This window comes from Syngnathoides biaculeatus, chromosome 19, assembly GCF_019802595.1.
Source record: "Syngnathoides biaculeatus isolate LvHL_M chromosome 19, ASM1980259v1, whole genome shotgun sequence".
NCBI lineage: Eukaryota > Metazoa > Chordata > Actinopteri > Syngnathiformes > Syngnathidae > Syngnathoides > Syngnathoides biaculeatus.
Genome location: NC_084658.1, coordinates 561,686 through 577,613, shown reverse-complemented (window position 1 = coordinate 577,613; position 15,928 = coordinate 561,686). Strand labels below are relative to the sequence as shown.

The 15,928-nt window shown below is 40.9% G+C and overlaps 1 protein-coding gene across 3 annotated transcripts in view; it reads right to left on the bottom strand.

The window, feature by feature from the left end:
* The window catches only part of abcd3a (ATP-binding cassette, sub-family D (ALD), member 3a), a 179,419-nt gene that overhangs the window by 93,158 nt on the left and 70,333 nt on the right, over positions 1-15,928 (bottom strand). For all 3 annotated transcript variants that reach the window (XM_061805964.1, XM_061805963.1, XM_061805962.1), the window contains exons 8-10: positions 9,525-9,581; positions 6,014-6,156; positions 2,600-2,669 (exon numbers count right to left, since the gene is read on the bottom strand). In XM_061805964.1, the coding sequence (XP_061661948.1) occupies positions 2,600-2,669; positions 6,014-6,156; positions 9,525-9,581 (270 nt within the window). The remainder of the gene's footprint in view (positions 1-2,599; positions 2,670-6,013; positions 6,157-9,524; positions 9,582-15,928) is intronic.

The following is a 15,928-nucleotide window of genomic DNA, read 5'->3' as shown; positions in this document are numbered from 1 at the left end:
ACAGCTGACCTGACAGTTGTCCGAAAGTTGACAGCTTGCACAAGGACGGCAAGAGAAAAAAATCTTATTGAAGAGGCCAGCTGTTCACAGAGATGTGTCCAAGAACATTAACAGAAGCAAAGTAAAGAAAAATTGTGACAGAAAAGCGTACAATTAATACGGATAACTGCACACTGAAAAAGATTGTGAAACATGACCCATTCAAAAATGTGTAGGCGATTCACAAAGACTGTAGTGCAGCTGGAGTTAGTGCTTCAAGAACCACAACGTGCACACATATACAAGACGTGGGTTTCAGCTTTTGCATTCTTGGCGTCAAGCCACTCTTCAACAAAGGAGAGTCACAAACGTCTCGACTGGGCTTAAGACAAAAAGGATTGGACTGTTACCGAGTGGTCAAAGTTCTACTCTTTCATGAAAGAAAATTTTGCATGTTTGGAAATCAAGGTCCCAGAATTTGGAGGAACAGAGGAGAGGCACAGAATCCACGTTGCTTGAAACTCAGTGATGGTTTTGGGTGCCATAACCTGCTGGTCTTGGTCTACTGTGTTTCCTTAGATCCAAGGTCAACCAAGGATGAGCACTTCCTGCTTCCTGCTGCTGACCAACTTCATGGAAATTGAGATTTCATTTTCCAATAGAACTTGGCACCTGCACAGTGGCAAGATACCAGCACCTGGTTTATGGACAATGGAATCTCCTTTCTTGACTGGCCAACAAATTGGTGTGAGCTCAACCTCAATCTATGGGGTATTGTGAGAAGCAAGATATGATATGCCAGACCCAACCATCCAGACGAGTTCAAGCCCAGAGCAACGCGAGCTCTCACCTTAACAGACTGATCAACTGCATGCCACACTGCATTGTTGAAGTAATTCAGTTAAATTGAGTATTGACTGCTGTACATGTTATGTACATATATATATATATATATATATATATATATATATATTGTATTGGGCTTAAGTAATATTTAAATTTTCAGAGATACTGAATTTAGGGTTTTGATTAGCTGTCCATTATATTCATTAAAAAAAAAAAAACATTTGAAAGATAGTCTCTCAGTCATGAATAAATATGAAAGTATCACTTTTTGAATGGAACTACTGAAAAAATAAACTCATGATACAGTGAAGAGTATTTGAACATCCTGCTATATTGCAAGTTCTCCCACTTAGAAATCATGGAGGGTTCTGAAATTTTCATCATAAGAGCATGTCCACTGTGAGGGAGATAATCTAAAAAGAAAAATCCAGAAATCACAATGTATGATTTTTTTAACGATTTGTGTGATACAGCAGCAAATAAGTATTTTAACACCTGTCTATCAGCTATAATTCTGACCCTCAAAGACCTGTTAGTCTGCCTTTAAAACTCCACCTCCACTCCAAGTATTATCCTGAATCAGATGCACCTCTGTGAGGTCGTTAACTGCATAAAGATACCTGTCCACCCCATAAAATCAATAAGACTTAAACTTGTAACATGGCCAAGACCAAAGAGCTGTCCAAAGACACCAGAGACAAAAATGTACAACTCCACACAGCTGGAAAGGGCTACGGAAAAATTGCCAAGCAGCTTGGTGAAAAAAGGTCCACTGTTGGAGCAATCATTAGAAAATGGAAGAAGCTAAACATGACGGTCAATCTCAATCGGAGTGGAGCCCCATGCAAGATATCACCTCCTGGGGTCTCAATGATCCTTAGAAAGGTGAAGAATCAGCCCAGGACTTCACGACAGGACTTGGTCAATGACCTGAAAAGAGCTGGGACGACTATTTCCAAGGTGACTGTTGGTAATACACTAAGACGTCATGGTTTGAAATCATGCATGGCACAGTAGGTTACCCTGCTTAAACAAGTCATGTCAAGGACCACCTTAAGTTTGCCAATGATCATTCGGATGATAGAGATGAGTCATGGGAGAAGGTTTTGTGGTCAGATGAGACCAAAACGTAACTTTTTGGTCACAATTCCACTAATTGTGTTTGAAGGAAGACGAATGACTGTATTAAGGAGAGGATGACCGCGGCCATGTATTGTGAGATATTAGGGAACAACCTACCTCTTTCTTTCAGTCAGAGCATTGAATATGGGTTGTGGCTGGGTCTTACAACATGACAATGACCCGAAGCACACAGCCAGCCTGATGAACAACTACAGGAAACGTTTGACCTCTATAATTGCAAACAAAGGCTAGGATACCAATTATTAACATTGGTTTTCTCAGGTGTTCAAATACTTATTTGCAGCTGTATCACACAAATAAATCATTAAAAAAAAAAAAATCATACATTGTGATTTCTGCATTTTTCTGTTTAAACCATCTCTCTCACAGTGGACATGCAACTGCGAGGAAAATTTCAGACCCCTCCATGATTTCTAAGTGGGAGAACTCGCAATATAGCAGGGTGTTCAAATACTTATTTTCTTTACTGTATGCTAACTATGACCATCACCTGCATCTCAAAAGTAATTAGTCATTCTAAGAAAATTAATTGTCACAAGTCTTTCTGTTACAAAAAAGCTTAAATAATGACAACTAACAATAAGGTAATTATTTGTGTCCTTTGTGGATATATTGTGACAGTCATACCTACCAATTTTTTAAACGTAGAGTGAATGGTCTTTTTTTCTCTCATGTTCCCATTGTAGAATGCAATCTCCTCACTGATGAAAAAAAAAGGTTCATTACTACAACAGCAATTTTCAGGCAATGTTTTGTCAACAGTCCTGTGTGACACGGGGACTATTTTTTTTCTAATTTTTGGGTGTACAAGATCATTAGATTATTTGTATGCTTCTGCACAACACCCTCTCCCATTATCTTACATTATGGTATGGTATAGTTTGAAATCAGTCATTTATTTATGTTTTCAAGTTAGAGGTTGGCACAAAGTGTGGATAACACTACATTGAAAAAAATTATAAAAAAAATAGCAGTCTGCCGTTGACTTGAAAAACTATTTTGTGCAAATGTTTTTGTTTGTAGGTTTTTCCGATCCTTTGAATCACTAATATTTAGTTGAATGAACGTGTTTTTTTACTGCTTCACATCTGTGTTACATGGAATCAACCAACATGTGGCACATTTCAGGTGTTATTGCACTCCAAGATTGCTTAACGGAATTCCACAATTCATTTACATTCCTTAGTTTGGCTTCAGAAACAGCATTTTTTATGTCACGCCGTAGCGCTCAATTGGATTAAGGGATGGGGATCTGGCTGGCCACTCCATGACATTAAATTTGTTGGTTTCGAAACAAGACGTGGCATGTATACTAAAGCAAAACAAAGCAAATTATTTGGATGGTGCATTTCATACACACGGTAACACAATGTGCTTTACATTATTAAATACAAAAATAAAAACATTTGAAAATAAAAAGTACAAAACAGCTTTTCATGCAAGAATTATTACTGGAAAGTGGAAGCATTCTAAAACATTACAAAAAAGAAATCTGGATTTGAAATCTCTTACACTTGGGGCTGATGTCACCTCTGTTGGCAACTTATTCCATTTTTTTCTTGTGTGGAGCAAAAAAGCTAAAAACTGCTTCAGCATGTTTGCTTTGACTTGAGTCAGTAAATCTCAGCCCTCCTGGAAAACTTGAACTGGTGTCTTTGCTTCCTTTTTTGTCCTGTTAAATGAATTTCTAATTGGTAAACCTGACAAGTTTGTATTCCATTAGCATTTCTTTTAAGTCATCGGGACCTAAACCATTTAGTGATTTATAAACCAGTAGTAGATCTTTAACCTCTGTTCTAAAGCTGACTGGAAGCCAGTCCAAAGACTTTAGGATTGGAGTAATATACCTTTTTGTTCTGGTCAGATCATATTCTGCAGAACTGTGAATGGATTGCAGCTGTTTAATGCGCTTATTGGGGAGCCTAGTCAGAAGACCATAACAATAATCAAGTCTCCTTGAGATAAAAGCATGCATGAGCTTCTCCTGGTCCACTTGACAAATACCAGTCTTCACTCACGATATGTTCTTCAGATGGTAAAAAGGAGTTTTAGTTATTGATTTGATATGAATGGTTAAGGTCAAGTTGGAATCTATCAGAACACCAAGGTTTCGGACTTGGTCTTTGCTTTTTATAGATAGTGAGTCCAGGTATGAACGAACAACAGTCCTTTATTTCTTTATTGCTGAAAACAATCTCCATTTTTATGTGGTTTAGTTGAAGGAAACTTTGGCCTATCCAGTTATTTATCTGCTTTAGACTGGCAAAACACCTCAGTTGAACTATATATACTGGAGACACTGCTACATATAACTGTGTCATCTGCAGAGCTATGATTAGCAGTGTGTACCAGTGTATTTGGAGGTCCTTCCATGCCAGGAGTATGTAAATAACGTTTAAAGTGTTTTGTGTCAACTATTTCATGATAGTATAAAGTAATCAATGGCTGTGCCCCACAGATAGGATGTGACCTAGAGTTGAAAGAGAAATTCTGGAAGGAACTAGATGAAGGCATTCTGAGCATCCCAGACACAGAGTGAGTTGTGATTGGTGCAGATTGTAACAGACACGATGGTGATGGAAACAGGGGTGATGAACAAGTGATGGGTAAGTAGAGTATCAAGGAAAGGAGCTTTTGAGGGACAGATAGTGGTGGACTTTGCAAAAAGGATGGAAAAGGCAGTTATGATCACTTTGGAATCACTTTGTGCAGCAAATGGCACGGGCACTGTGGCTTCAACTGGGATGTCCTCCAGGGCTCCAGACAGGGCACTTTTCTCCTTGTTCAACGCTCTATTGTGATTCACTCTCTCAAGGACGAGGCGTTTTAGCCAGCTAAAGCTGGTTCAAACTTTTTTTAAAAAGATACGGCATCAGCAACCTGCCTCTATATGGTGTTGCACGTCGTTACGTGGGGGAAGAGCAGAAGGAATCTATCAAGTCGACAATACAGCAAGGAGGTGAAATTACTTTGAAACGATGGAGCTGAGGAGGAACTGATGACAGGGGAATTAAACTTGCAGCAGTAGATGAGGTGTGGAGTGAGACTTCTGACAAGGAGACCGAGGAGGAGGTTTTCTCTACCACCAAGATCAAGGAATTGTTGATAATGTGGGAGAAAGCTTCGAAGTTTGTGATGAAACATCCAGAAAAAGTTGCAACTGCTCGTTCACTGGCGCTATGTAATGACGTGCCTTACAGATTTCAGAAACATTGTCAAAAACAAGCAGAAACAAACCACCTTGGACAGGTATTTTTTAAAAAGGCCGTCTGTTGACGAAGAATATGTGTGAAAAAAGGCAAAAAAATTGAGCAAGAGACCCAAAGATAATTCAGCAAAAATGAAAAAAGAAATTTAAAGTTGAAATTAAGTTCAATGAAGTTGATTCATTAAGTGTAGAGTAGAATGAAGAGTGTAGCTAAGTGAAATGACACAAATTAAGTTCAGCATAAGTGAAAGAAAAACACTTGTTGCAATTAAGTTCAGAGATAGAATGGAAAGGAAAGCGAAAGTGAGTGGGAACCCCCCCACAAACATCCTCCATCTGCCTTCCCCACCCTGTACCTCCGCCAGTATCTTTTGTTACCAAAAGTCGTGTAATCTCCAAGGTAAGTACATTTAATAAAATCAGTTCCTTTCTTTCTATTCTCTTTGTTCTATTCAATATTTATTTAGAATTACCCTTTCCATATTTAAATGCACATTAAAAATAAAAAATGTGGTGACATTATGGTGATTGCAACGAATTAATGGGATTAAATTCAATGGAGAAATTCACTTTGACATAAGAGCAATTGAGGTAAGTGCTCATTCACGGGACAAATTATACCCATATGTCATGGTACCATTCTACAAAGCAACCAAAGCGAACTCTTAAAATCTCCACTCTTCAACTGTTTTGCCGTAAAAGGGATACAGATCCTCAATTCTGCTTGACCTAACATCTGAACAGGACAAAAGACAGAAACAAAAAAACAATGCAAGCACAGGAATCTGTATTAAAGCACAGTAAATACTTCCAAAAGGCAATCGTTCATCTGTTTACCTGTTGGTGATAAGCCGAGAGTTTACGTAGCGGTACTCTCCCTCATAGCGCTGCTCTGTGACTGTCATTTTACCAATGGGTCTCCTCAATCTAGTCAGCATTAAACCTGAGATGAGCAGGTATGACATCATGATGGCTGGGCCCTAGGGAGGTAGAGCATTACATATGCACATAAATATGTTTGACAATAACCATGACAATGCTGGATTTCCACTCCACAGCACAAACTTGGGTCAAAAAAAGCATGCCGCTAGATTGATGCGTTTCCATGAGTAAAAGCAGGTACTAAAAGGTATTATTTCTAGTAACTGGCTAAGCATGACTTGTACCAATATAGAAATCCATTGTTTCACAATACCAACAATGTTCTTTATTACCGTACGTCATTCCAAATGTTGCATTCAACAGACTGATTGTTGCGGCTTCCTGAAGGACTATTAAAAGTCATAAACTGACAAAAAAATCAGAGCTGAGCGGTTCCATATAAATACTGTGCAGTAGGAAGTGGCATTTTTTTGGTAGAATTTCAGGAAGATAATACATGTACTCATGTCCTCTGACGGATTAGCATGTTTGCTCCATATTTACACCACTACACTTAAAAGGAAAAATGTTTTTACAATCAGGTTCCACATAACAAGCCAACAGCTCAAGAATGAATTATCCCAGAGAGAGAGAGTTGTGATTGGTGCAGATTTCAATGGAGATGTTGGCGAAAGAAACAGGGGCAAGGATAGAAATTCACTTTGACATAAGAGCAACTTGAGGTAAGAGCTGATTCACGGGAAGAATCAAACTCGTATGTCAAGGTACCACTCCTGGAAGACTGGAATACTACTGCCAAGGTACTCAGAGAGGCAGGCAGGAGAGTACTAGGGCTGCCTTCTGGTAGGAAAGGGGAGAAGGAAACTTGTTGGTGGAAACCCAAAATACAGGAAGTCATCCAAGGAAAGAGATTAGCGAAGAAGTGGGACTTGGAGAGGACTTGGATATGAAAGAAAGAGAAAAGGATCTCTACAGGTTAGCCAACAGAGGGATAGAGATGGGAAGGATATCCAGGAAGTAAAGGTGATTAAGGACAGCGATGGAAATATGTTGACAGGTGCCAATAGTGTGCTAAGTAGATGGAAAGAGTACTTTGAGTAGTTAATGAATGAAGAAAATGGGGGAGAAGGTAGAGTAGAAGAGGCAAGTGTGAATGACCAGGAAGTGGCAATGATTATTAAGCGAGAAGTTAGAAAGGCACTCAACAGAATTAGACAGGTGGCAGTGGAGTTTTTGACCCACTTCGTCTTTGTCTTATTCTATGCTTTTGAGTTAGCATTGTCTTCTTCTACATGCAAGAGGTATCTGCACATGCCCAAACCCTAGTGCATTATAGGGAACGGTCATGTTTTAACTGTCATTCTTTTTAACAAGTTGTTGTATGTTTAAATTGATAGCTGTGAGCAAAAAAAAAAAAATAATTTTAGCCGCGTTACATGGGCCACAGGGTTCACGGCACCGAAAAAAGTAGTGGCTTATAGTTTGGAAAATATGGTATTCTTGTCAACCCCGCCATGAAAACATTACATTTGAGTGGTACTTATTGCTTGAATAATGCATCAAAACACAGCTGGGCAAGAGAAGTGACCCATCAGTCATGTTCAGATACTTTTGCTCATGTGAGAATTGAGTACGTTTCAGAAAAAGGTACTACAGTGCCCTCCGTAATTATTGGCACCCCTGGTTAAGATGTGTTTTTTAGCTTCTAATGTTTTTTTTCTAAATAATATGGGACCTTAATGAAAAAAAAAAGAAAAATCCAACCTTCAATACAAGTGCATTTATTCATTGGGGAAAAAATCCCACATAAAGAAATAATTATTTGACATCAAATGTGTGTCACAATTATAAGCACCCCTGGTGTTAATACTTTGTACAACCCCCTTTTGCCAACAAAACAGCACCTAATCTCCTCCGACAATGTTTCACAAGATGGGAAAAGACAGAAAGAGGGCTCTTCAGCCATTCCTCTTTGCAGAATCTCTTGAAATCATCCAGAGACCAGGGTCCTTTCCTCTTCAGCTCTCACCACAGGTTTTCAATGGGGTTAAGGTCTGGGGACTGACATGGCCAATGGAGGAGCTTGATATTGTTTCTGGTGAACCATTTCTGTGTAGATTTGGCCATATGTTTAGGATCATTGTCTTCCTGAAAGACCCAGCGACGACCCATCTTCAGCTTTCGGGCAGAGGGCAACAGATTTGGATTTAAAATGTCCTGGTATTTCAAAGCATTCATGATGCCATGCACCCTAACAAGGTTCCCAGGGCCTTTGGAAGAGAAACAGCCCCACAGCATCACTGACACACCCCCATACTTCACAGTGGGTATGAGGGGCTCTTCAGCATGCGCATCTTTCGTGGCACACCAGACCCACTTAGAGTGTTTGTTGCCAAAAAGCTCAATTTTGGTCTCAACTGACCAAAGCACACGGTCCCAGTTGAAACCCCAATACCGCTTGGCGAACTCCAGACGTTTGCGTTTATGATTTGAGTGAGGAAAGGTTTTCTCCGTGCATGCCTCCCAAACAGCTTGTTGGCATGTAGACAGTGCCTGATGGTTGATTTGGAGAGTTTGTGACCCCAGGATGCTACCATTTGTTGTAATTCTGTAACAGTGAGCTTTGGAGATCTTTTGATTTCTCTTACCATCCTCTTCACTGTGCCTGGTGGCAAAATAAACATGGGTCTTCGTCCAGGCTTGTTTTGAACTTCTTAATTATTCCTCTCACTGTGGATGTGGGCAGCTGCAGTTGAGTGGCAATCTTCTTGTAGCCTCTGCCTGACCTGTGAATATCGACGCACATCTGCCTCACTTGTATGCTGTGTTCCTTTGTCTTTCCCATATTTAAGAGTGGATAAGAGAAATGGCCTCTGGGTCATGTCAGGAAGTGATGAATTACTAATTAAATGTTCCTACATACTCTGGTAAACATTGTAAACTACTGTAGAAATGACAGAAATGCTTCAATTATATTTATTTCCTGGGAATTATTAAGGGTGCCAATAATTTTGGAACAGGTGATTTAATGAAAAATATTTATTTTTTAGTCAGGGATTTTTTGTATTTTCTTACAATTCATTTGAGTTGAAGGTTACATTTTCCTAAAATTTTCAGTGTGACAGTATTCTTCTGCAATAAACACTGAATTTAGGCTTTTAAAACATCTTAACCTGGGGTGCCAATAATTATGCAGGTCACTGTATTTTTGAAGTTGTGGATACAGTCTAGAAAATAATTTGTGGAAATAGATTAAATTTTGATCTAGCTCATAATTCTATTTTTGATGTGATGCACAAATTTTGCGTTCAGAAAGAATCAAAGGAATTGGGTTCACTTTATATATGGCATGACAATTTAGTTCTCGGACTAGGCATTCAGAATTGAGTTCCAGTCTTTGAATTACATTTATGTATATAATAACAGAATTTCTGTGAAGTTGGGAAAAACGCCCGGCATAGCATACCTGAGCCCCAATGGCACTTGTCAGCTTGAAGATGTACAAACCAATATCCAACAAAGGCTGTGGAAAAGACAAAACTGATTTTTAATGTTTGACAATATAACTCCCTATATGTATTATACAAGGTAAAAAATGAAAAGAAAAACTAAAAAACTGTCATTGCTTTATTTCTGTCGTCCAACCAAATTTTTACAATAAAGTAATGAAACAGGCCTAGAAAAGAACAAAATCAGTACTCTCCTTTTTGCATTGCACGAGAAGCTATAATTGGAATCAAACAATTTCTTTAACTATAAATTAGAAGTGCACCTGTCAGGTATTTTGGCCCAATCTGCATGAGCAAACTACCCCAGTCATCTCGGGTTTGAAGAGTACCTTTTTAGGTACTTTATTATATGTATAGTCAAGGTTGTCATTCATCCAGCCAGCACAACCGTTGCACTGCAAGCCCGCTTGCAGGTGTCCTTCACCCGCATAACATGCATGGTTCATGTCCGTGCGCCCTGAGTGTGGAAGTCATGGTTGTCATTCATCCAGCCAGGACAACCAGTGCACTGCAAGCCCGCTTAAGTGCGTGTTCCTCCCCCATTGTGAATGTCATTTCACCAGCAAGTCACCGTCTTGTGGACAAAATCGATACTGCACCCCCCTAAAGCACCCGCTGGAGCCACGCAAGCCGCCTTAGGGGTGGTCCTTTCCCCCTCAGAGGAACTGTCATGCTTGTGGGTGTCCTTCCCCAGCATAACAGCCCGCTCGTGGGCTGTATTATATGTATATATGGGTATTTTAGGTACTTCCACAGATTTTCAATAGATAGATCAGGGCAGAGAGAAGCCATGACTGAGTGTTTGTCTGTCATCTTGTCAAACAACAACCTACGACCGAGCTTTATGACAAAAAGAAGCATATTTCTTACACTTCAGAGTGCTTTGGTAGTCTTGAGATTTGATTGCATAATGCACAGACTAAAGATACCAAGTGCGACATTTAAAAAAGCATACTCAGAACATTCTGTCAGTCTAGTGTTTGCTTCATAGTTGATAAAGCGCACTTTTCTTTCTACATGGCACTGGAAAATTGTTGGTACACATTTGATATACAGTGAAGAAAATAAGTATTTGAACACCCTGCTATATTGCAAGTTCTCCCAATTAGAAATCATGGAAGGGTCTGAAATTTTCATTGTAGGTGAATATCCACAGTGAGAGATAATCTAAAATGAAAACTTCAGAAATCACAATGTATGATTTTTTTTAAAAATTTTTTTGGGTGATACTGCTGCAAATAAGTACTTGAACACCCGAGAAAAACAATGTTAATATTTGGTACAGTAGCCTTTGTTTGCAATTACAGAGGTCAAACATTTCCTGAAGTTGTTCACCAGGTTTGCACACACTGAAGGAGGAATTTTGGCCCACTCCTCCACACAGATCTTCTCTGGATCAGACAGGTTTCTGGGCTGTCACTGAGAAACATGGAGTTTCAGTTCTCTCCAAATATTTTGTATTGGGTTTAGGTCTGGAGACTGGCGAGGCCACGCTGGAACCTTGATATGATTCTTACGGAGCCACTCCTTGGTTTTCCTGGTTGTGTGCTTCGGGTCATTGTCACGTTGAAAGACCCAGCCATGACCCATCTTCAATGCTCTGACTGAGGGAAAGAGCTTGTTCCCTAAAATCTCACAATACTTGGCCACAGTCATTTTCTCCTTAATACAGTGCAGTTGTCCTGTCCAATGCACAGAAAAACACCCCCAAAGCATGATGCTACCACCCCCCACGCTTCACAGTAGGGATGGTGTTCTTGGGATGGAACTCATCTTTCGTCTTCTTCCAAACAGGGTTCGTGGAATTATGACCAAAAAGTTCAATTTTGGTCTCATCTGACCACAAAAACTTCTCCTATGACTCATCTGTTATCATCAAAATGGTCATTGGCAAACTTAAGACAGGCCTTGACATGTGCCAGTTTAAGAAGGGGAACCTTCCGTACCATGCATGATTTCAAACTATGACATCTTGATGTATTACCAACAGTCACCTTGGAAACGGTGGTCCCAGCTCTTTTCAGGTCATTGACCAGGTCTTGTTGTGCTGTCCTGGGCTGATTCCTCACCTTTCTAAGTATTATTGAGACCCTACGAGGTGATATCATGCATGGGGCTCCACTCCAATTGAGATTGACTATCATGTTGAGCTTCTTCCATTTTGTAATGATTGCTCCAACAGTGGACCTTTTTTCAACAAGTTGCTTGGCAATTTCTCCGTAGCACTTTCCAGCCGTGTGGAGTTGTACAATTTTGTCTCTGGTGTCTTTCGACAGCTCTTTGGTCTTGGCCATGTTAGAAGTTTGAGTCTTACTGATTGTATGGGGTCAACAGGTGTCTTTATGGAGCTAACGACCTCACACAGGTGCATCTGATTCAGGATAATAATACATGGAGTGGAGGTGGACTTTTAAAGGCGGACTAACATGTCTTTGAGGGTCACAATTCTATCTGATAGACAGGTGTTCAGATACTTATTTGCAGCTGTATAACACACAAATCGTTAAAAAAAAATCATACATAGTGATTTCTGGATTTTTCTTTTTAAATTAGCTCTCTCGCAGTGGATATGCACCTACGATGAAAATTTCAGACTCCTCCATGATTTCTAAGTGGGAGAACGTGCAATATAGCAGGGTGTTCAAATATTTATTCTCTTCACTGTAATTTTAAATGCCTCCTAATGGCAATCTGCATGAACAATTCCTCAGTTTTCCTACAATAACGCATCCGTTTGACAGGATTGAAGCATATACGAGGTTTAAAATTGTGAGGTAGCCCAAGATCTCTTCATTTTCATCCCATTTTAAAAATGTCGGAAAACTTACTAAACCCAACCTGACATCATACTGATGTACTGGTAAATATTTTTAACTCAGAAACGCTAACCTAACCTTTAAATTATAAAATGTGCAAAACATGCATAGAAAAAAAAATAAAAGCAGAGAATGAAAAAAAGACTTTTCCTCTCGGCTTGTCCTGATTCAGGGTCGCCAAAGCGTTTCATCTTTTACCATCAAAGCCTACCTCGTACCTCTTTCTATCTTTATGTCTTCATGTCCTCTCTCACCACATCCCTTAACCCTTTCTTTGGTCTCCCTCTTGCTCTTTTTCCTGGCAGCTCCACCCTCAGCACCCTTCTACCAATATACTTACTCTCTCGCCTCTGGACATGTCCAAACCATAAAAGTGTGCTCTCTTGAACCTTGTCTCCAAAACAACCAACTTTGTCTGTCCCTCTAATGAGCCCATTTCTAATTCTATCCAACCTGCCCACTCAGAGCGAGAACCTCAACATCTTCATTTCTGCCACCTCGAGTTCTTCTTCCTGTTGTGTCTTCAGTGCCAGAATCTCTAATCCGTACATCATGGCTGGCCTCACCACTGTTTTATAGACTTTGCCCTTCATCCTAGCAGAGACTCTTCTGTCACATAGAAGACCAGACAACTTCCACCAACTGTTCCACCCCGCTTGGAACCGTTTCTTCACTTCCTTGCCACACTCTCCATTGCTCTGTATTGTTGACCCGAAGTATTTGAAGTCGTCCACACTTGCTATCTCTTCTCCCTGGAGCTTCACTCTTCCCTCACCATCCCTCTCATTCATGTACATATATTCTGTTTTATTTACAAAATATATTACTCATACTAATATTGATTGGACCAGAAGGATGTGAGTGAATTAACCAACAATAGCACAAGGCAGAAAATAGTAAATTTGCTGATCAAGAATTTAATGACTTAATCGTCAGGGGGAAAAAACTGTTCGAATGCCTGCTTGTTTGAGTTGCATTGATCCGTGGTGCTTTCCCGATGGAAGGAGCTGGAAGAGCTGGTGGCTGGGATGTTGAGGGTCCAAAAGGATCCTGCCAGCTCTGGACGTAGTTCGAGATGCATGGAAGTCTTCAATCGTGGATGGAGTTGTGCAGACAATCCGTTCAGCGGTTTTGATTGTCCATTGCAGTTTGAGTTTGTAGTTTTTTGTGGCAAACCAAACCAGATCCAAAAGGATCCTGCCTGCTTTGGACTGAGTTCACGTTGCATGTAAGTACATAAGAGTGAGTAGAGTCATGCCGATAATCTGTTCAGCTGTTTTGATTGTCCGTTGCAATCGGAGTTTGTCCTTTTTTGTGGTGGCCCCAAACTCGACTGTGATGGAGGTACACAGTAATGATTGGATGACCACTGGGTAGAACTGTTTCAGCAGTAAATGTGACAGGCCATGCTTCCTCAGAAGCCGCAAGAAGTACATCCATTGCTGGGCTTTTTTGAGGATGAAGTTGTTATTAGTCTACCACTTCAGGACCTTTGAGATTGTAATCCCCAACAACTTGAATGTCTCGACAGTTGACACAAGACAGTTGGACAGCATCAGGGGCAGCTGTGGTGAAGGATGCCTCCTGAAGTCCACAATCATCTCTACAGTCAGGGCAGTCCAGATTGCGTTGACCACACCAAAGCTCCAGTTTCGCCACTTCCTGTCGATATGCAGACATGTCACCATCTTTGATGAGGCCAATGACCATGGTGTTGTGCGAACTTCAGGAGTTTGACAGACAGATGCCATAAGGTAAAGTCACTAGTGAAGAGCAAGAAGAGCAAAGGCGAGAGGACATAACCTTGGGGTGCCACAGTGCAGATAGTGCGCGTGGATGAGGTGGTGTCCCCCAGCCTCACCTGCTGTGTCCTGCCCGTCAGGAAGTTGTCGATCCACTGGGAGATGGCAGGCGAGACGCTGAGCCGGAGAAGTTTTGAAGGAGGAGAGGAGTTCAGGGATGCTGATGTTAAACGCAGAGCTGAAGTCCACAAACAGGATCCTTCAATGTCGAGATTTTCAAGGATAAAGTGCAGCCCCATGGTGACGGCATCATCTGTAGACCTCTTAGCTCGATAGGCAAACTGCAGTGGGTCCAGCAGAGGACCTGTGACGCTCTTGAGGTGGTCCAGCACAAGGTGTTCAAAGGACTTCATGACCACAGATGTCACGGCAACAGGCCTGTAGTCATTAACACCTGAGATTGCTGCTTTTTTGGGGACCGGTATAATGGTGGAGCATTTAATGCACGTTGGGACTTTACAGAGTTGTACAAACCTGCCGAAAATCCTTGTGAAAACAGGAGCAAGTTGGTCTGCGCAGACTGAGGCAGGATAGGGACACAAGGTCTGGGCTCGGCGCTTTGTTGATCTTTTGTTGTTTGAAGATCTGTCTAACATCCCATTCATGGATGTTAAATGGTGGAGTGGAACCTGGTGCAGCTTGGTGTGTGCGTGGAGTAGAAGTGTCTTTTTCGTATCTCCAGTAAAAGCTTTTTAGGTCATCGGCTAGCCCGCTCTTGTTTTCTACCGGGGAAGCTTGCTTGTAGTTAGTCAGTGATTGTAATCCTTGCCAAACTGATTTGGAGTCATTAGCGCTGATATTTTTCCAGTTTAGCTGCACATTCCCTCTGCAATGTTGATTTCTTTACTCAGCTGGTTTTTAGTGTGATTCTAGAGGGCCCTGTCCCCACTACAATATGCAATCCCTTTGGCCTGGCAGAGTTGCCTAAGTCTGCCTAAAAACCATGGCTTGTTGTTGTTGAACATGCGAAAAGTTTCTGTTGGAACACACGCCTCCTCACAGAAATTGACATATGCGGTAACAATATCCGTGAATTCATCTAGCCTGTGCACTGAATTTTCAAAGACACTCCAGTCTGTGCAGTCAAAGCAGCTTTGAAGTTCTAATTTTGCCTCGTTGGTACACTTTTTAACTGATTTTACTCAAGGGTTTGTACATTTAAGCCCTTGCCTGTATGTAGGTATTAATAAGTACAGAAAGCAGTGATCAGAGGAGCCAATGGGTGCGCAGGGATTGGATGATATGCATTTTTAATGGAAGTGTAACAATGGTCTAGAGTGTTATTTGCCCTCATTGGACATTTAACGTGCTGCTTATATGTAGGGAGTTTGTTACGTTTAGCTGTATTAAAATCTCCTAGGATAATTTGTGGTTAATCAGTGTGTTTTTTCCTCAATCTCGTTTATCTGCTCGGTGAGTGTTAGCAGTACTGCGTTCATGCTCGCTTGAGGCGGAATACAAACAGACTGGGATGAAAGATGTGAACTCACGTAGCGAATAAAACCGCTTACAGTTCAAAAACAGTGACTCTAAAAGCGGGCTGCAGTGTGTGCTGAGGTGTGAAACGTCCGTGCAGCATTTCTCAATGGTGTATAAGCATATTCCAGCACCTTTCTATTTCTGTGTTAGCTCCGGGATGCGGTATGGACAATAAAGATGAAAGCTGGGTCGCGTAACAGCATCGTCGAGGATGTGTCCACAAATCCAAGACTCCGTGAACAAAGGGCAGCATAATGTCCAAAG